The sequence below is a fragment of the Tiliqua scincoides genome, chromosome 12 (assembly GCF_035046505.1).
Source record: "Tiliqua scincoides isolate rTilSci1 chromosome 12, rTilSci1.hap2, whole genome shotgun sequence".
Taxonomy (NCBI): domain Eukaryota; kingdom Metazoa; phylum Chordata; class Lepidosauria; order Squamata; family Scincidae; genus Tiliqua; species Tiliqua scincoides.
The window spans coordinates 783,926-802,351 of NC_089832.1; the positions used below are offsets into that span (position 1 = coordinate 783,926).

At 54.0% G+C, this 18,426-nt stretch overlaps 2 protein-coding genes across 3 annotated transcripts; one reads left to right on the top strand and one right to left on the bottom strand.

The window, feature by feature from the left end:
• Window positions 1–644: 644 nt before the first annotated feature.
• On the top strand, window positions 645–7,670 carry LOC136663079 (ras-related GTP-binding protein A). The gene is made up of 10 exons (XM_066640013.1): window positions 645–846; window positions 1,878–1,911; window positions 2,979–3,078; window positions 3,583–3,649; window positions 4,312–4,534; window positions 4,838–4,933; window positions 5,226–5,348; window positions 6,021–6,112; window positions 6,692–6,807; window positions 7,134–7,670. The coding sequence occupies exons 2-10, from the start codon at window positions 1,885–1,887 to the stop codon at window positions 7,229–7,231; spliced, it is 942 nt and encodes a 313-aa protein (XP_066496110.1). The 5' UTR covers window positions 645–846; window positions 1,878–1,884; the 3' UTR covers window positions 7,232–7,670.
• Window positions 7,671–10,130: 2,460 nt separating this feature from the next.
• On the bottom strand, window positions 10,131–16,593 carry LOC136663233 (TNFAIP3-interacting protein 1-like). 2 transcript variants are annotated; one of them, XM_066640218.1, is made up of 7 exons: window positions 16,511–16,593; window positions 15,257–15,419; window positions 14,515–14,658; window positions 14,014–14,127; window positions 13,093–13,341; window positions 11,370–11,495; window positions 10,131–10,992 (listed from the first exon to the last, which is right to left on the bottom strand). In XM_066640218.1, exons 1-7 carry the CDS (start codon window positions 16,561–16,563, stop codon window positions 10,768–10,770), a joined length of 1,074 nt encoding a protein of 357 aa, XP_066496315.1. In that variant the 5' UTR covers window positions 16,564–16,593; the 3' UTR covers window positions 10,131–10,767. The 2 variants fall into 2 exon arrangements, with proteins under 2 accessions (XP_066496315.1, XP_066496313.1); XM_066640216.1 differs by having other exon boundaries at window positions 16,305–16,516.
• Between the last annotated feature and the right edge of the window lie 1,833 nt (window positions 16,594–18,426).

Consider the following 18,426-nt stretch of genomic DNA (forward strand, 5'->3'; position numbering starts at 1 on the left):
GTTGCAATCCTGCCCACACTTACTCAGGAGTAAGTCCCATTGACTATCATTGTTAAACGCATATACATAGTAGTCTATTAAAAGTACAGGTCTGTAACATGTCCCCAAATACAGTCACGTTCCATGGTGGCATCAAGTCTAATAGATTAAAAATAAAATATTGAAATGAAGGGGGACCCACCTGAAATTGGCTCGTGACCCACCTAGTGGGTTCCGACCCACAGTGTGAGAAACACTGTCCTGCAGGGCCACCCAGACATGCACCCTCCCCCTCCATTGGGTTAGTTCCCAAGGCACACGCTTTGGGGGGGGGGGGCTGACCAAGAAAAAGAGCTGACCACCCTGGGGGGGAGCCCCCATCAGCGCGGTCAGGGAAGAAGAGGCATTTGGTGGGCCGCTGTGAGATACAGGAAGCTGGACTAGATGGGCCTATGGCCTGATCCAGTGGGGCTGTTCTTATGTTAAGAGGCAGAGAGCCCCTCCCTTCTCTCCTCCCTCCCACGCAACAGTCCCAGGTGAGGAGCATCTCCTGGCAAGTGACCACAAGAAACATGGCTGCTCTGGCTTCGCGGGCGGTGACGTTCGTGGCCGCTCTAGACGCCCCGCGCTCTATGACCGGGGCATCTTCTAGGAGTCACCTGACGGGCGGCGAGCCAAGTCTAGGGAGCCTCTGGAGCGGCTGTTCACGTGACTGGAGCGAAGGCTGTTGCTGTTGGGGGCCGTGCCGGCGAGGCGCTCACGCCAGGCCGAGGCTTGAGGCCTAGTAGCCGCGGAAGAGGAGGAGGCAGCGGGATCTCCTGGCCGCCACCGACTCCCCCTGCCGCGCCGGGCAGCTCGCAGTCAGAGGTGCGGGGCCTGCGGGGGGAGCTGCTGGGGGCGGCCACACGGGCTGGGCGAGGGAGGGCCGGCGCAGTTGCAGCTGTCGGGAGGAGGCCAGCCTGTCTTCCAGTGGCAGGGAGTTCCGAAGGCGAGCGGCCAGCGCGAGGAGGTCCTGTCCTGAGGTGGCTTCTGCAGTTGGTGGAGTCCATGGGGGCTCCAGCTAAGCTGGGGGGCAGGCAACAGGGAGGTGCAGTGGGTGGGGCGCGTGGGTGCCTCCCACAGCGGTGGTGCTGATCGAAGGACTCCAGTGGGGAGACATTGCCTCACCTGCCTCCCCACCGAGAGTGCGTGGGTGGTGGGTGCTTGGGTGCCTCCCACGGCGGCAGCCCTTTTCGAAGGACTCTAGTGGGGAGACACTGCCTCACCTACATCCCCACCTACCACACCTCCTTGGCTTGCAGACACCTCGATTTTTCCTAAGCCGTCAGGGCTTTGCTGGTCCGACCAGCCGCATGCTCAGGGTCAGACCTGCAGCCAGTCACTGTTGGTGGTGTGAGGGGTTGAGACTTGGCTGGCCTGCCTGCCTGGTACCTGTCAGAGCCCACACGTAGCCAGGCTCTGTGGTGCCCTGTGGAGCATGTTCAAAGGCAGCTTGCTTTGCGAGGGATGTTGTGCCAGCTGCTTCCCCACACTCACTGGTGGCCTCCCAAAACTATTGGCAGAGAATCTCCACTGTTTGGCCCTCAGGTGCATTCCTGTGGCCCTTTGGAAGAAGACTGTGCATTCAGTGGCTGTTCTGTGGCAGTAATTTCTGTACCCTCTGCCTGCCCACTAGGCGAGCCTTCCCTTGACTCCCTCTCACCCTGGGATGAGAACTTCCCTGTGGCTGCTCAGAACGCAGCATGTCTTGAGAGACTCCTGCCCAGAACATGCTTGCTTGTCAGAATTGCAGGTTGTGTTCAGGTTAGGGCGTTGTGGAGTGTAGAACCTTGCTGTGAGAGAAGAACTTTGAACAATCAGCCAACCCCCTCCCCATTATGCCTTGCTCTGCTTTGCAGGTGTGGGATGCCGAACACAGCCATGAAGAAGAAGGTAAGAGCTGGATCTTCACCGGGACATTGGACTATGAACAAATGGGCAGCTCTCATAGTGCAGCCAAGGAAGGAATGAGATTTCCTGAGGGCCTGCTTTGGGACTGGTGCTTTCTAATGATCTGGAGTTGGAATTGATCTAATGATCTTATGTGAGTTGGTTGAGTTTGCCATTGGCACTAAACTACTTGGGGTGACCAAAACCACAGCAGATGGTGAAGGTTTGCCAAAGGACCTCTTGCAGCTGGGTGAAAAAAAGGAAACCACATGGCTGATGTGGTTCAGTGTCGGTGAGTGTAAAGTTGTTGCCATTGGACATAAGTGCCCACATTCTCTTCACCAGTTCCTCAGTGTACTTGTGAGCTTGAGATCATGGAGGGCAGTACAGTAAACATCTCAGCCTAGTGTGGGGCAAGAAGAAAGCAAATTCTGTGCTAAGGGTCATTCGGAAGGGGACTGTGAGTAGCACTGCTAATGTTTTGCTGCCCTTGTGCAACTCCATGATGTGGCTGTGTTTGAAATACCACATACGGTTCTGGTTGCAGTGCCTCAAGGAGGATATTGCAGAGCTGAAAAGGGTGCATAAGAAGGCAGTCAAAGTGATCAGGAAGGGGCTGGAGCACCTTACAAGGAAAGACTGCAACATTGGGAGGGACAGATGTGACTGAGACGCAAAATGATGTAAGCTGTGAAGGGGGTGGTTCTCTTTTGCACACACAACACTAGAATCGAGCTGGATCATTCAGTGAAATTCATGGAAGGCAGAAGGAAGTTCTCCTTCTGTAGCCCAGATCAGTCTGTGGAATTGACGTCTATGAGGTGCTTGAAAGAGCCTTCAGTATGTAAATCCATTGCAGTGAGGCTGTCTTAGGAAGAAATGGGTGTGACCCAAGGCTGAGAGCAACTTCTGTCAGGGTGGTTACTGGACACCCCCGCCCCCCAGGGCCAAACTTCTTTCCCATTCCCCAGAGCAAAACTGGGTCAATGTGAAGTCGGGTTTTCTCTGCCAGAGAAGAACTGAGGAGGAATCTTATCTGATGTGTTGGTCTCTTCTCTTGCCCCAACCAGGTGCTGTTGATGGGGAAAAGCGGGTCTGGCAAGACCAGCATGAGGTCCATTATCTTTGCAAACTACATTGCACGAGATACGCGACGCCTCGGAGCCACAAGTAAGAGCTGCTGAAGCCTTGGGAGCTTTCTGGCCCTGCATTTCCCAGAGCATGTCTTTGAAGGGGAACAACTTGTTTCCTTCCCTCTGAGCTGAAAGAGGTGATTCCAGGTTGCTCTCTGGGGCTCCTTCTGAAGCCCAGAACCAGAGCAGATGGGACAGGGACTGCAAAGCCCCCCTGCAAAGGAGTGGGGTTCATCTTCTGGGTGACTGGAGCCAATGAACTCTGCTGTGTGGCTTCCTTTGGCTTCTGTCACCAGAACCCAGCATGGGTGCAGCCTCCCCGCAGAAGGTCCGTGGCAGTCACTGCAAGTATGACTGGGAAAGACCCTTCTCTGTTTGCAACCCTGTAGAGTCTCTGTTGCCAGCTGATGAGCTGAATGGGCTGAGCAACTGTCTTGGTTGAAGGCGGCTATGTATGTGTGTGTTGCACAAGAGGCCTGGATCGGGGTCGTTCTTTCTCCTGCAGAACAATGACCAGATTTTTTGTGAATTCTCATTTCAGTTGATGTGGAACATTCGCATGTTCGCTTTCTGGGCAACCTGGTGTTAAACTTGTGGGACTGTGGAGGGTAAGTGCTTCGCTTCAGCTTGCCTGGGATATTTTTGAGGGTGGGGTGATATCTGCAGTGGTCTCCCTAGACGGCTTTTGTGGGAGAGTTGAAAGGCCAGTCAGGACCTGGTTGGTTTGCTCCTTATGTTTCTGGAGCAGCTGTGCTCTGCCAGCCTAACCTGTGTTCTGAACAGACCAGAGACTGCTGCCTTATGTATATGTAACCTTTGGAAATGGCTGGTCTGGATCCATGAGCCAACTGGAGAAGCACTCTTGTGGAGAGTGGGGAGGGGGCATGTCTGGCAGTATGAGGTTTCCATAGGGGCTCCTTGGTTCTACAAGGCTGGCACTTCAGTCAGTTGAGCAGTAACATAATCCACGCTGCTGGGAGAATTGGCTTCCTTTGACCTTCACCTTTAAAAAGAGACATTTGCCTTTTAGTAATTATGCTCGCTTTGTTTTGCTTTGCTGCTCTTTTAAAATTTCATGTTTAAACAGCTGCCCTGCTGTTGATCAGAGTATCCCTCCTGGTTCTCATAATGCTCATTGTGCCTCACAACCCCTGACTGTTCCTTGCCTGGTTGGTTTGCCAGATCTTTTTGTCAAAGGCCGCCACCCCTGCCTCTTTACGAGGGTCTCAACCCCCTGCCCTCATTGGCGGCTTCTCTCCTCCTCCCTCAGGCAGGACACCTTCATGGAGAACTACTTCACCAGCCAGCGCGACAACATCTTCCGCAACGTGGAGGTCCTGATCTACGTCTTTGACGTGGAGAGCCGGGAGCTAGAGAAGGACATGCACTACTACCAGTCCTGCCTGGAGGCAATTCTCCAGAACTCATCTGATGCCAAGATCTTCTGCCTTGTACACAAGATGGACTTGGTGCAGGAGGACCAGCGGGATCTGGTGAGGAGCTCTTGGGGCCAGGCAGCCGTGCACTTCTGTCTTGAGGGCAGCGCTTTTACTAAATGGGCATGACTGTCTGCTTCATGGGGAAGAGCAACTTTGATAGGTGTTTGTTCTTCTCTCTGCTGTGACCTGTTAGTCAGGGTGCTGCCTGAGCACCCTCCCCTCCAACCCCATCCCTGCAGCCACATTCCAGGGTGTTGTGTTCTTGGCTTTCCCCAAAGACACTGTGTGTTTAGCTGCTTGGAGTGTGAGCCAGGCTTATCCTCACCTGGGGTGGGGGTCTAATCCTTTTCTCCACAGATCTTCAAAGAGAGGGAAGAGGACTTGAAGCGTCTCTCCCGCCCTCTGGAATGTGCCTGCTTCAGAACCTCCATCTGGGATGAAACTCTCTACAAGGTTGGTACTCCTGTGGTTCTTGCTTTGGGGAGTCAGTGTGCCAAGGTGGCCAGAGCCAGATCCCCGCTCAGCTGCAGCACTTAATGGCTGGCCACCCACTCATATGCACATGGTGGAAGATGAGCCTTTAGTGTGAGTAGCAAGACTGTCCAAAATTTAACGGGGTCCATGAATGTTCTGACTTTTGGGGTGGGGTGGTAGCCTTTGGCTGCCTTTGCTGCATCAGGGGCGGGGACGACGACTCAGGATGGAGCCGTGCACTGAGCAGCTTTCCGCACATTTATCCGGGCAGGCCTGGTCCAGCATAGTCTACCAGCTGATTCCCAACGTCCAGCAACTGGAGACAAACCTCAGGAATTTTGCTCAGATCATTGAAGCGGATGAAGTCCTCCTGTTTGAGAGAGCCACTTTCTTGGTGAGGGAGAGAACAGTCCGTTGTGCCTGTAATTGTGAAATGGGGCCACCAAAAGTTAAGGGCTTGTTTGTGGGAGTCCTGGGGTGCCTTGCTCTGGGTGATTGCAGGGGAAGGGAGACAGATAGATTCAGGCTTCAGGAATGCAGTTCCTTGCAAGGAATGAGGTGCTTCCCTTGGCAGATGCAGGCCAGCCCATGTGAAGCAGTCTTGACCTCCATGACAGTATGCAACTTTCCATGGTCTTGGGCCAAGAAGTGTCTTTTCTGGCCCTCCCTGGAGATGCTGCCAGGGTTGGGGCCAGTGCCTTCTACACGTTGAGCAGGAACAGCTCTGTCGCTTGGCTCGAGGGCCAGGCCCCAACTCTCTCCACCCAGGAGCACACCTAGCGCTTCAGCCTCCCTGTTGCCTGGCCTTCCCTCCCAGCAAGAATGAGGCCATTCGTGGCCCTGAAAGCTGCAAGGAGGCTGAGGGGCCCCTGTGCCGGGATAAAGGCTACCCCTGCTTGGTTGGACCCCTTCTCGCAGCAGGCCTGCTTCGTAACTGGTATGTGCCCTTTGTCATCTTGCTCCTGGTGCCCCTCCATCTTTGAGGTTTTGTGCCTCCCTCTGCTGGCAGAGCATTTGGTCTTGGCTGCTATATTAATGTGAATGCCTGTCTCTCCCTCCCCCCCAGGTCATTTCCCACTACCAGTGTAAAGAGCAGCGTGATATCCACAGATTTGAGAAAATCAGCAACATTATTAAACAGTTCAAGCTGAGTTGCAGGTAAGAGCAGCTTTGTCCTCATCGCTGCTGCTGCTGCTGCTGCTGCTTTTGAGACAAGGCTGTTACAGGTGTCTCCTTACCTCTGAGCAGATGTTAATTCCTGGAGGAGCTTCTTGGGAACTGATTTCCATGATGGATCAATTGTTTAGGGGTGACTTTCTGTTCCTTTCGGACAACATGAAAAGCAGCCGCCCAAGCAGGGCCAGCGTGTCTCTGCTGTAGCGTGGGGCGGGTCAGACCCCTTTTGTGGTGAAGGGTTGTGGGGAGATGCACAGCACATGCTTTGTAGCCCCTTCCAGAAGCCCACACAGACAGAACAGGCACTTCTTTTTGGGCCCAGCTTCTTCAGGCAGAAATCTGCTTTCCAAGCTGAAATGAGGGGTGTGATCTTGGTGGATCAAGCAATCTTGATCCACTGTGATCTTAGTGGAGATGTGCCTGCTTCAGGCTTGGCAGCTGTGGAGTCGTTCCCTCTGCTTCGAAGATTTGACAGCAGGAGCGTGTGCTGGGGGGGGGAGGGCTCAAGGGTAGGATGGGGTGCCCAGTGACTGCTGCTGACGGCCTGCTTCCCTCCCCCAGTAAACTAGCCGCCTCCTTCCAGAGCATGGAGGTCAGGAACTCCAACTTTGCAGCCTTCATTGACATCTTCACCTCCAACACCTACGTGATGGTGGTCATGTCGGATCCTTCCATACGTAAGTTTCAGAGGGCAGAGGCTGGCAGGGGCTCGGTTTGGGTAGGCTAGCCAAGCAGGCACTGAAGGCAGTAGGTCTTGGCTGCTGGAGCTGCTCTGTGTGCCTGGCTGGCTGCACAGCCTTTGAGTCACAACTGCAACCTCTGTGCAGAGGTGCCACCTTTGCCTGGCATCACCTGTTGCTCCCTTGAGGCAGGGGTGTGGTTCCAGCCCACCCGTTCTTGACAGCACCAGCTCCCACGTCTGCCTCCTCAGCTCTTGTGCCTGCTGCAGCATCCATCCCCCCACGGCCGTTGTGCTTACCCCTCCTTTGCCTTTTTCTTCCAGCGTCTGCAGCGACACTGATTAACATTCGCAATGCCCGGAAACACTTTGAGAAGCTGGAGAGAGTGGACGGGCCCAAGCACAGCCTCCTTATGCGCTGAGCTCCCCGTGGAGTCCGCCCAAGAGAACCTGCGGCTCTTTCTGGGACACTCTCTCCCATTGTGGGTGTCTGTCTTGTGGGCTTTGGAGTTGAGTGTGCTGCTTTCCACCACAATCTTGGTCTTTCTCTTTAACAGTGGTTGTGGGCCTGCCAGGCACTGCTGCTGGGAGACAACTGTGGACCTTCCAGGACTGCACGCCGGAGTGCCAGGGAGGGTCTCCTGCAAGAGTGCAGGATTTGCTCCCGGCCTCACAGTTGCAGACCACAAAGCCTTTCCAGATTGTCTTCTCTATTCCAAATGACGACAAACTTACAAAGATGGAATATTTACTATTTTGTCAACAAGTTGCTAGAGTACATTTATAAACCTCTCCTTGTCTTCAGTCATGACAATAAATTTTGTTACCAGGGACTTCAGTTTCCAGAGCTCTGGAAGTGCCCCTGTCTGTGTGTTTTGCCTGTCTTGGCTTCTTCCTTTAGTTCTAGGCTTGAACTCTGTTCTTGTGCCCGGTGCCTCTTCTACCCTGTGAATGGCAACACAGCCTCTTTCCTTGGGAGAGAGGTGATGAGGGTTGTAAGTTGTGACTGTGTATGTTTTGTTTTTAATTCATAACTATTGTCTATGGAAGGTTGGATCTGCTGGGCCACTTGGAACCAAGGCTGGGTCCCTGTTCAGGCTGGGCTTGCTGCTGATCATCGATCTGTCTGCATGAAATTCTAGGTTGCTTTTCAAAGCCACTGGCATCCTGTATTGCCTTCTTACATTATTTGCCAGAGTTTGTGTTCCTTTTTATTCTCTTCATTTGGGCAAGACTTCCACTTATGGAAGGAAGCTTCCCTGCCTTTTACAGCCTCTCTAGCTTTGTGCGTTAGCCATGCCGACATCCTCTTGGACTGGGTCGATCCCTTCCTTTTTTGCGGTACACACTTCCACTGGGCCTCTCCATTAACTCTGGAGGGATTGGACTTTTTTTACCTTCCCTTTCAACTTCTTTCTAACCAACCTCCTCATTTGAGGGAAGTCCATCCTTCTGAAGCCAAGGGTTTTTGTTTCAGATTAATTGGCACTCTTCTCTAGACATGCATGGCAAAACAGAGTGCAGCATGGTCACTGTTCCCCAGTGGCTGAGTAACATTTACATCCATAACCAGGTCCTGAGTACTACACAATATTAAATCCAGAGTCATCTGCCCTCTGGTGAGCTCCATGCCACAGTCATTTAGCATGTCAAGAAATCGTCTCTCTTTCATGACCAGAGAACGAATTGACCTGGTTGATATGAGGATAATTGAAATCCCCCATTAGGACAACCCTATCCCTCTTTTGACACCTCCCTGATTTGCCCCCTGCAGGTATTTGATCTGGAGGACGATAGCACACCCCCATTATTACGTTGCTCCTTGGGTCTGGTAGTTTAACCCCCACTGATTCTATGGTGGAGGAAGTTCTGCCTTCAATCTCAACTCTGCTAGTTTCAACCCCTTCTTTGACGTGCCCCTCCCTGTTCTTCCTATAGAGCTTATAGCCTGCGATTGTTTATAGCCTGAGACTGGTTTTCCACATTCCACCAGGTTTCCATTATGCCCACTAGATCAGTGTTTTCCCTACCCACCAAATATTCCAGTTCCCCCATCTTTGTTTGGAGACTTCATGTATTTGCATAAAGGTACCTGTGTTGTTTGGACAACACAGTCCTGGAACTGCTGGAATCCCTAGCATGTATGCACTGCTGAAAGAGAGACACCTGTGTTGGCTCGGTCATGTCATGAGAATGGATGATGGCCGGATCCCAAAGGATCTCCTCTATGGAGAACTCGTGCAAGGAAAGCACCCTACAGGTAGACCACAGCTGCGAGACAAGGACATCTGCAAGAGGGATCTGAAGGCCTTAGGAGTGGACCTCAACAGGTGGGAGTGGCCCGCTTGGAGGCAGGCTGTGCAGCATGGCCTTTCCCAGTTTGAAGAGACGCTTGGCCAACAGTCTGAGGCAAAGGAAGGCCCGTAGCCAGGGAGACAGACCAGGGACAGACTGCACTTGCTCCCGGTGTGGAAGGGATTGTCACTCCCAAATTGGCCTTTTCAGCCACACTAGACGCTGTTCCAGAACCACCATTCAGAGCGTGATACCATAGTCTTTCGAGACTGAAGGTTGCCAACAAAGGTACCTATAAATGGGGTCCCTCAAAAAGGGCTGCTTATTTGCCGTTTTATCCCCACAGCCTCTTAATTTGCTTGACTGGTTGTCATGTCCCATCATGCTTTGACTCCTAATTCCTATTCTGTCATTTTCATGTTATTTTCTAACCTCCCTACCCTCATCCTAGGGGTTGAGGGTAGGGAGGTTAGGAGTCCTGAACGGAACCCCAGGGTTCAGTTTAAAAGCTACTCTGCCACCTTAGTGTTATGCACCAGCAGTCCATTTCCATTTTGGTTCAAGTGAAGCCAGTCCTTGTACAGGCCCAGCTTGTCCCAAAACGTTCCTCAATGCCTAATTAATCCATCGTCTCATCCATGCATTAAGACCCCTGCGCTCCTCCTGCCTAGCTGGCCCTGCATGTGGAACAGGTAGGCATAAGTGTGACACTCGGTGCAAAACACCCTACTGCTGGCTGGCTAACTGCATAGCTATGCTTAGTTAGCATTTGCTGCCCCTCTTCTCAAGGAATCGAAGGGCAGTCGCTGGAGCCCTGACTTCCTCGTCCTGCTGCTGAACTCGCTGACCTTGCACTTGTCCCCATGAGGCACTCGAGCTTGTGCAAGGCTTTGTAAACTCTTATTATAGGTCTGTTACAAAACCAGGTCAGCTTATAAAACAAAACAAAACAACACTTATAAATGTATCCACAAGTCTTTATACATAGTAATAAATACTCACAAAATAAAGTTTTATCTGGCCAAGTGGGTGGGCTGGGATCCCTCTGGAGACGCAGCCCATTGGGTTCCTCCTCTTGGGCCATTATCAGGGGCCAGTGGCCTTACCGTGTTGCAACAAGAACAGTAACTTGGTAGCATTTAAAGGGCTTCAAGAAGACTTGGTGGTTTCTGGTACCAACTTGGCGGTTTCTCTACCTTCCCTTGGTAGAGGTGAGTGCCAGTTCACATGAAATTCTGCTATGGTCAGTTTTAGGGTGGCAGCCAGGCTCACTACACTGCTGCTCACAGAACCCCCCAACATCTGCCAAGGACCAGAACAGGGCAGTGGCAGGCAGGGTGCTGGGTGGGGCGGGGCGGAGCGGGGGGAGAGCGTGCCTTTCCTTGCTCAAGGGCTGGGGTGGAGGGCAGGGCAATTCTGCCTTGCAGTGTCATCGCAGTCCTGCTCCAGTGGTGGAAGGTGCTGGCCGGGGATGTGCTTAGCTGGAGGCCTGCTCTGCCCTTGGAAGGTGGGCTGCTGCCCCCTCAGGGGGGGGCAAGCCCCAAGGGCAGGGTATGGCAGCCACAGCAGGCTCCAGAAGTCTTTTCCTGGCCTGGGCAGTTTCTGCCTCACCACCTCTCTGGAGCTTCCTGGGCTCTTCAGAAGAGGGAGGCTGATGCAGGTGTCAGTTGTGCTTCCCCTGGCATGGGCTGTGTTCTTTGCCATGACAGCTGCAGGGGCAGGAGCCACGCCTGGGGAGGGCAGCAGTGGGGGCTGGGGCTTTCTCAGGGCTGTTGCAGCGATGGACCAGAGTGGGCTCCTTGGCCCGGGGGGTCTTGGTCTTCAGCAGCCGCTGCAGCATTTGCTTGTCTGAGCGCTCCCTCCAGAAGTCATCCTCGAAGATCTTCAGCTGGACAAAGCAGAAAGAGCCTGAGCAGGTATTCAGCCTTTGCTGGCCTGCCCACTGCCTGTTCTGTTCTCCAAGTGCATTTGTAAAATTTTGAGACAACATCCAAGCATTTGGATTTTGTTTTTTAACACAGATCACAACAGCTTAGTGGGGTCATAGTGGTAGGGAGCAGGATGGCAGCAAATGCTTGTGCCCCTCTGTCCCCTCCCCTCGTGGGGCAGAAGGCAGGGCTGGGCAGGGGGCAGAGTCCTTTATGCAGTCAACACACTCTTCTCCCCCCCCTTTTGTCCACTGTTGTTCTCAGCCTAGAGGAAGTGCCTGGCCAACGGGCTCCAGCTTTTGCTTCCCCAGCTCTGGAAGTCCAGAGGTGGACCTACCTGCTCTTCTAGCAGGGTCATCTGCTGCCTCATCTCCTCCTCCTTCCTCCGCAATTTCATGTTCTCAGCTTTGATTCGCTGCCGGTCCTTTTGCTCCATCCTGTAATCTGCCTTGTAGATTTCTGTCTGCAAAGAGGGCAGAGCAGTGCAGGCTGCTATTGGCAAGACTTTGGCATAGGGTTTGAGGCTCTTTCCCACCTTTTTCCAGGCAGGCCTCCTGACCTTTTCTCAGCAGTACCCAAGACATCAAATAGGTGCAGTTTTACCCAGCATGGATATCCAAAGCTAGGAGAGCTTCACTTATTGAATTAATGCCTTACATTGCTGCAAGCAGGATGGGTGTGCACACAGACAGGGTGATTTCTGCCTTAAATGCAGCAGGTGTTTCGAGCACCCCCTCACTCTCTGCACCTGATGTATCTGGGCACCCTAGAACTCCTGCCCAAGTGTCTGGCTTTTCCTGGTTTTCCCTCCTCTCAGTTCCAGAACTTGGGGTCATCCAATGAGACTCACTGGTGGGCTTTTTTGCAGAATAACCTGAGTGAACTGATGAAATTCATGGCCACCAGCTTAAGGTGGCTTTTCATAGGAAAATGGGAGGAAGGAAAGTCCACTGATAGCTTCTAGTCCTGATGGCTATGTGGGGCCTTCATGTTCAGAGGCAATCTACTCCTGGATACCAGTTAAGAACATAAGAAGAGCCCCGCTAGTTCAGGCCAAAGGCCTATCTGGTCTAGCTTCCTGTATCTCACTGTGGCCTACCAGATACCTCAGGGAGCACTTGAGACAACAATAGACCTGCAGATTATCTTTCTTTCACCTGCTCAGGGGGAAGGGAGGGTCACTCACCTTGGAGTGAAGCTGTTCTAAGTGCCTGGAGAGAGAATGATTGATGGATTGTCAGCTGGTTGCCCTCTCACATTAATGAGGCTATTGTTAAACCATTTTCCTTTAATTTAAAGGGCCCTTCTCATCATGGTGAGATAAAACCACAGGTGAAAAATCTGTTGATAATTAGGTTATACCTGTAATAGCTTGCATGTCTGTCTCTCTGCAACAGTAAGAAAAACAGTTTTTAAAACTGGTTTTAAAGGGATGCATTTTTCCCCCTTCTCCAGGGATCAGCATTCCTTCTCCTTTCCAGTGGCCATTTGTGTTGAGTCAAATCCATGCATAACAAGGTTGGACCTGTACTTGCTTTTGTTTCTCCTACCTCAACCAACTCTCACTTTTCATGGATGGTTCTGGTGCTGTGTGAGAGGGAAAACAGCATCTCTCTATCCGCTCATCATTTTGTATGTCTCAGTCATGTCCCCCCTCAGGCGCCTTTTTTCTAGAGACTGAAGAGCTCCAAACACTGTAGTCTTTCCTCAGAAGGGAGCTGCCCCAGGCCAGTTGCTCTTCTCTGTACATTTTCCTGGCTGCTGGAGAGCAACCAGGAGGAAGTGACTCTGGCCTGCCTGTGCTGTGTCTGGGCTTCCTGGAGCAATCTGGCTGGTCCCTGGTGGAACTGGAAACAGAACCAGGAGAGCTGCCTGCGATCTGCACTAGCCGGGCTCTTCCTGGGAGCCTGAGACTGCCCTGCCTATTGACAGAGCAGTCCATGGCTCTAGTCTGGCACTCCTCGTCCTGAAGCTTCATCCACAGAGGGGGGTTGGGGAAGGGAGCCCCTTTGGCTGCTGCAGCTGCTGCCCAAGTCCTTCCCCTCCGTTTGGGGCCTTACCTGACACCTGAGGGCCTCCAGCTGCACCCTGAGGTCGGTGACCTCCTTCTCGGTGCTAGCCAGGCTCTGTTGGGCAGCACAGAATGGGTGCTCCTGGGCTGCGGAGTCTTTGCTGCTGCCGGCCTTGTTGAGAAACACCTCCTTGCGCTGGTTCACTGCATTCCCCATCACGCTCCTTTCAGCAAGGTTGGGCTGCCCGGCGGGAGCTGGGCATTCCTCCCAGGGGAGGGGCAGCAGTGCTCTGCACTCCTAAAGGAGGGATGGAAGGCTTTCAGGACAGAAGCCAGTGCAGGCAGCCCACCCCTAAGCCCCAAGCCCCTTTGGAGCCCAGCTGTCATTGGGGGATCTCAGAGAGAGAGGGAGTTGCCTCCCCGAGCAGTTCTGTGTAAGGAATCAGCAGATGCACCTCTCTCTGCACGGGTGAATGCGAATGGGAGCCAGGCAGTTGCTTCTATGCGCGCGTCCTGGTCCCTGGGGACAGTGCAGGGTGGAGTCCAGTGTCAAGGCACAACATCCAACTGAGCTGGACAGACATGTCTTGCTTGCGGAAGCCCCCAGCTTCAATCGTAGGCATTTCCAATCAAAAGGAGCCTGGGGTGACTGGGGAAGAAGCAGGGGAAGGAGGGCCTCTGCCCAGGGTGGAGCCAGCCCTGTTTGCAGGCAGAAGGCCCCAGCAGAGGTAAACCCCTGCAGAGCCTCTGCCAGTCTGCGCTGACGGGACCGGCCAAGATGGGCCCCACCCTGTGCTGACATGGTCAAGAGCGTTCCTGTGCAATGCTGCTGCTGGCCAGAGAAGTGCTGGACTTGCGGGTGGGCTGTTGACCTGAGTACTGGGCAGCAGCTTCCCCCCCCCAATTCTGCTCCCATGAGGCCTGAAAGCCACCTCTGAGCAGCTCCTGCCCCCCTGACCCGCACTGGCACCTGGACCTCCTGGCCTGGAGGGCGCCGTCCTTCCAGTTGTGTCACGTAGTCCTGCAGGGCCTGGCTCCGCTTCAGCTCCTGGAAGAGGGCCTGCTCATAGTATTCCCGTGTGCTCTGTGGTGGAGAGGACGGTGCATCAGAGGAAGCTTTCCCAGAGACCTGCAGCCACTGCGAGGCTGGGTAGTTCGGCCTGGGGTTTCCCGGCTGCTCTCACCCCTCGCTTGCATGCCCAGCAAGGGTTCCAGGTCTTGGGGACGTGGCTGTAGCTCAGCGGGCCCAGGCTCAGCTCCCACCGTCTCTAGCAATGAAGACCCCCCTCCACCTGAGGCCTTGCAGAGCCGCTCAGCAGGTGACACTGCTGGAGTGTGAGGAGGCCAGGCAGCCCCTTCTGGGACCTCCTCGGGCGAGGCCGGCCCCCTTTCGCTCTCCAGAGCTGCTTCTTGGTCTGTGGCCCCAGCAGGGAGGGAGGGTGGTGGGAAAGTGCTGCACCTGCAGCCTCACCTGTTCGTGCTCGAGCTTCAGGGAGAGCTTCTGGGCCTGTGCCGCGAGGGCGCTCGCCTTCTCCTGCAGCACTCCCAGTCTGTGCTCCAGCCCCCGGGTGGTGGAGTGGTAAACTGAGTCCCACTCCTGGTTGAGCTTCATCAGCTGCAAAAGATGGACAGGGTGCCTGTGAAAGGCAGGGAGGCCACAGCAGGGCCGCTGAAGTGGGGAGGAACAGCCCTGGGGTGCACTGCCCCTCTGTGTGCAGAGCACTGCTTTCTGCACATGCCTGGAGGCCCCGGGTTGGACCACCCTTTCCCTCTCAGTTGTGGCCTCTCCTTAGCCAGAGCAGACACAGTCAGTCTAGAAGGCTCCGAAGAGAGAGAAATTCCAGGGGGGGGGGCACCACAGGTCACCTCCTTGCAGCAGAAAGGTCCCTCTGCAAAACCTGCTTCAGCCTTGACATTCTTGCCTTGGCACAGCAAGTGGAAGAGCAGAGTGTGGCAAGTGGCAGCAAACCAGGCCAAGGAGGCGATGCCCTTCTCCTCTTGCCCCCCCCCAAGACCCTGTTTGGCTTCCTTCCTTTGCCAGATCCAGCCTCTCTCGGTTCATTCCTGGCTTGGCCTCTTCCCTGCCTTCTCCTGACCCAGTCTCAATCCCGCAGGCTCTCTGGGTTTGTCCCTCCAAGTCCTCTCAGTTCCTGGGCAGCCCCTCCCCAGGCACCTCAGGGGGACAATTCTGCCCCTTACCACTCCCTGCTCACCTCCTTGTTGATTCGCCGCAGTTCTGTGTTCTTGTTGAGCAGGAGGAGCTTCTCCTCGTCCGCCGAAGTCACAGTGGTGTTCTCAGAGATGTAGGTGACCATCTCCTCGGAGTCTCTCCTCTCAGGCACCGCTGCTCTCACATGTGCTTGGGGAGGATCCTGCCTAGAAGTGGAGAGATGTGCACACCTCGAGGCATAGTTTGGGGCAGGGAGGCGCAACCAGGGACCAGCCTCCTTTCGCCAAGAGCCAGAGCCTGACCTGCAGCCTGCCGCCCCAGCCCTGCTTATTTTAGGGTGACTTAAACATAGAAGATTAAGCTCCAGATCGCAAGAAGTCCTTGCACGAAGCCGTCGTTCAATCTCACTGAAATCCAAAAAGCCCAATGACATCATCACCAAGTTCTTCATCTTCCCCGGGGAATTTCCCAGGCTCAGTTCGCCGACGTGTTGCAAACTTATTTTGTGAGGCACTGGCTGGCTCCTCGGAGACTTCTCCAGTCTTTGGGGGGAATACCTGCAGACCTGCCCCCCCCCGGTTTGCCCCTTAGAAGGTTTGGTTTTACTTGGCTGGTCAGGTTCTCAGCCCCATCCCATGAGGCTGGCTATAGTGATTGGCCCAAGGACACAGCGGCTGCCCACAAGCTCTGTGGATTTGAGTGGGGCTCCTCAGCCTCAAGAGTTTAGGCATCCATTAGCCCAGATCACATTGGCCTTTGGCCCTGGAACAGTTGCACATTGACCCAAGGACCTTCCAGGAACCACTGCAGGCATCTTAAAAATGGGGCTTCAGGGGCCAGGATTGCCCTGGGTTCTAATGAAGGACAGCTACCCAAGAGGCTGTGTAGCCTCCATCTTCTGTTGTAGTCTCCAAGTCAATTAGCAGGTTAGGAAAAGGAGGGAGGGAGGGAGTGATGGAGAAATAATCAGGTTTACAGCAGAAGACCTCAGTCGCCTCTAACACATATAGACATACAAGTGAGTCCAGCCTAAACTCCTCAGTGATCCCAGATGACCAGCCCCTCCCCCCGGGAGGTGTTCCTTGACCCACCTGGGAAGCGTCACCACACTGAGCCTGCTGGGAATCTGGTCTTCCAAATCCAGGGCGAAGTCCACAGGGAGACTCTGCCTCTCTAGATGGGCTAGGAGAAGGTCTGCCTTGTCAGGCTGGAGCACCAGGGAAGGGCTGGTCTCCATAGCTGGGAGTGGAGCTGCCTGGGGAGGGAGACTTGACTCAGAAGCTAACCCCCCACACACCTGCAGCGGAGGCTCTGAAGGAGCACTTCGGCCTCCGCTCCCCACATACGCATACCCAGCCCTGCACCACCAGGAAGTCTTGACGCTTCGCGGAGGAAAGAAGTCAGCGTCAGCTGCAAAGGGGTGGGGTGGAGGAAGTTCCCCAGTTGCAGCTCCAGGGGTGGATTTTTCAGTAGCTGTACCTCGTCATGGTTACCCCCTCCCTGCAGGCCCTGGGAAGCCCCCACCAGTCCCCAGGAGACTGTCACCACCACATCCTGCCTCAGGGCAGGGTGGCAGTGGCATATCTAGGGAAAATGGCACCCATGGCAAGCACTGAAATTGTGCCTCTCTCCAAACAGAGAATAGATCATGAGTTGTGAAGCCACCCTGTCCATCAAGGGATTTTAAGCAAAGATCTGCAGATACTAAGCCCTCCTAAAAAAAAAAAGTGTTCATTTACCTCTTCTTGGAGGTCCCCTGAAACTTGTGCAAAAATGCACCATTGGTGGTGGTGGTGTGGAAGCATACAATCAGCAGAATATGGATAAGTCCATGCCCAGTGTCCCCCTTCAAGTGGTGCCCACGTCAGATGTCCCCACTCGCCACACCCTAGATATGCCACTGCAGGTTGGGCCAAGGGGAGGTCTCCAGGGGAAGGTCCACCACTCCATCTAGCTGCTCTCACAGCACAGGGCCTGGCCTGGTCCAGAGGCATCATCTGCCACAAGGGACCAGCTGTGATTGCCAAGTGAAACCTCCACAGTCAGAGGCAGTATATCTGTAGGAGTACTCAGCAATGGCAATAGTGGGAAGCCTTTGCCTGGGTATCCAGCCTGTGAGCTTCCTGGAGGCACTTGGTCAGCTATTGTCAGAGACAGGATCCTGGGCTAAAAATCCAGCAGGGCTAGTTTTCTGTTCACAAACCACTTATGCCATGGGAGGAATAGGGGTGCCATGGCCCCCCTCGTATTGCAAGAAGGTCCACTGTGGGCTTCCAACAACCTGCAGCTGGCACAGAACCACTGCAGCTCCCACCAGCCCCAGATCCCCATGCTGGGAGAAGCAGCAGGGACAGAAGGGAAATTCCTTTCTTCCCTCCCTGAACTGCCAGGAAGGCAGAGGAACTGCACCCCTGATGGCTTGTCCACCCAGCTCACACCTCAGCCCTTTGCAAGACACCATCTGCCCTGGATAAGGCTCAGATCTCTCTTCAGTCTGGGTCATGGTCAAATGGAGGAAGAGATTGTGTCTCTCTGGATGCTTATTCTGGAACCACGGAAATGGCTTCTTTTGATCATGTGACTGAGCCCAAAATATCCCCAGCCAGGAGGAAGTTGCTAAACCACCTGTCTGCTTCCCCTCCAGCACTGCAGTGGTGGGTGGGAAATATGCAACCTATGAGAATGCAAACGGTTCCTCAAAATCAAGGAAGTAGCATGTGGTGTGCCTGCTTTTTTCTGCCTGTGCTCCTGTTCCTCTCACTGTGGTGACTGGTAGTGTGTGCGCTTATGGTGGGAGCTTCACTTAATGCATGTCTGCTTACTGTGCAGGCCTTTCAGGGCACAGAGCAAAGGCCCGAGATGCTGCTGCCTCCCCTAGCAGGGCTCCCAGGCCTTGAACAGATGCACAAGAAGCATCAGCCCAGCACTGCACCATTTATCAACTGGATGTGAACGTTGTCTTCTGATGCCTTGACTCCACTGTTGCCACCATGTGGACTCGGGCACACATGTACCATAAGCACGTTCAGACATGGGGACTCCAACCCACAGGCAACTCAGGTCTTTGGATGTTGACTCACAGCTCCCCAACGGATATGGGTGAGGACTTTGGGCAGGTGCATTTTGGAGGCTTGCTCTCTTTGGAGAAAGTGCTCCACTTTCTCATGCATGAGCTTCCTCAAGCTGTCGCTGTTTCAGTTTCTGTGTTGGGGA

Coding starts and splice junctions, on each gene's coding strand:
- LOC136663079 (XM_066640013.1), top strand. CDS start 1,885: ATGCCGAACACAGCCATGAAGAAGAAG. Junction 4,934..5,225: donor GGGATGAAACTCTCTACAAG/GTTGGTACTCCT, acceptor TTATCCGGGCAG/GCCTGGTCCAGCATAGTCTA. Junction 6,113..6,691: donor CAGTTCAAGCTGAGTTGCAG/GTAAGAGCAGCT, acceptor TCCCTCCCCCAG/TAAACTAGCCGCCTCCTTCC.
- LOC136663233 (XM_066640216.1), bottom strand. CDS start 16,450: ATGGAGACCAGCCCTTCCCTGGTGCTCCAGCCTGACAAGGCAGACCTT. Junction 14,128..14,514: donor TGAAGCTCGAGCACGAACAG/GTGAGGCTGCAG, acceptor TCTCCACCACAG/AGCACACGGGAATACTATGA. Junction 13,342..14,013: donor CTCCAGGCCAGGAGGTCCAG/GTGCCAGTGCGG, acceptor TCCCTCCTTTAG/GAGTGCAGAGCACTGCTGCC.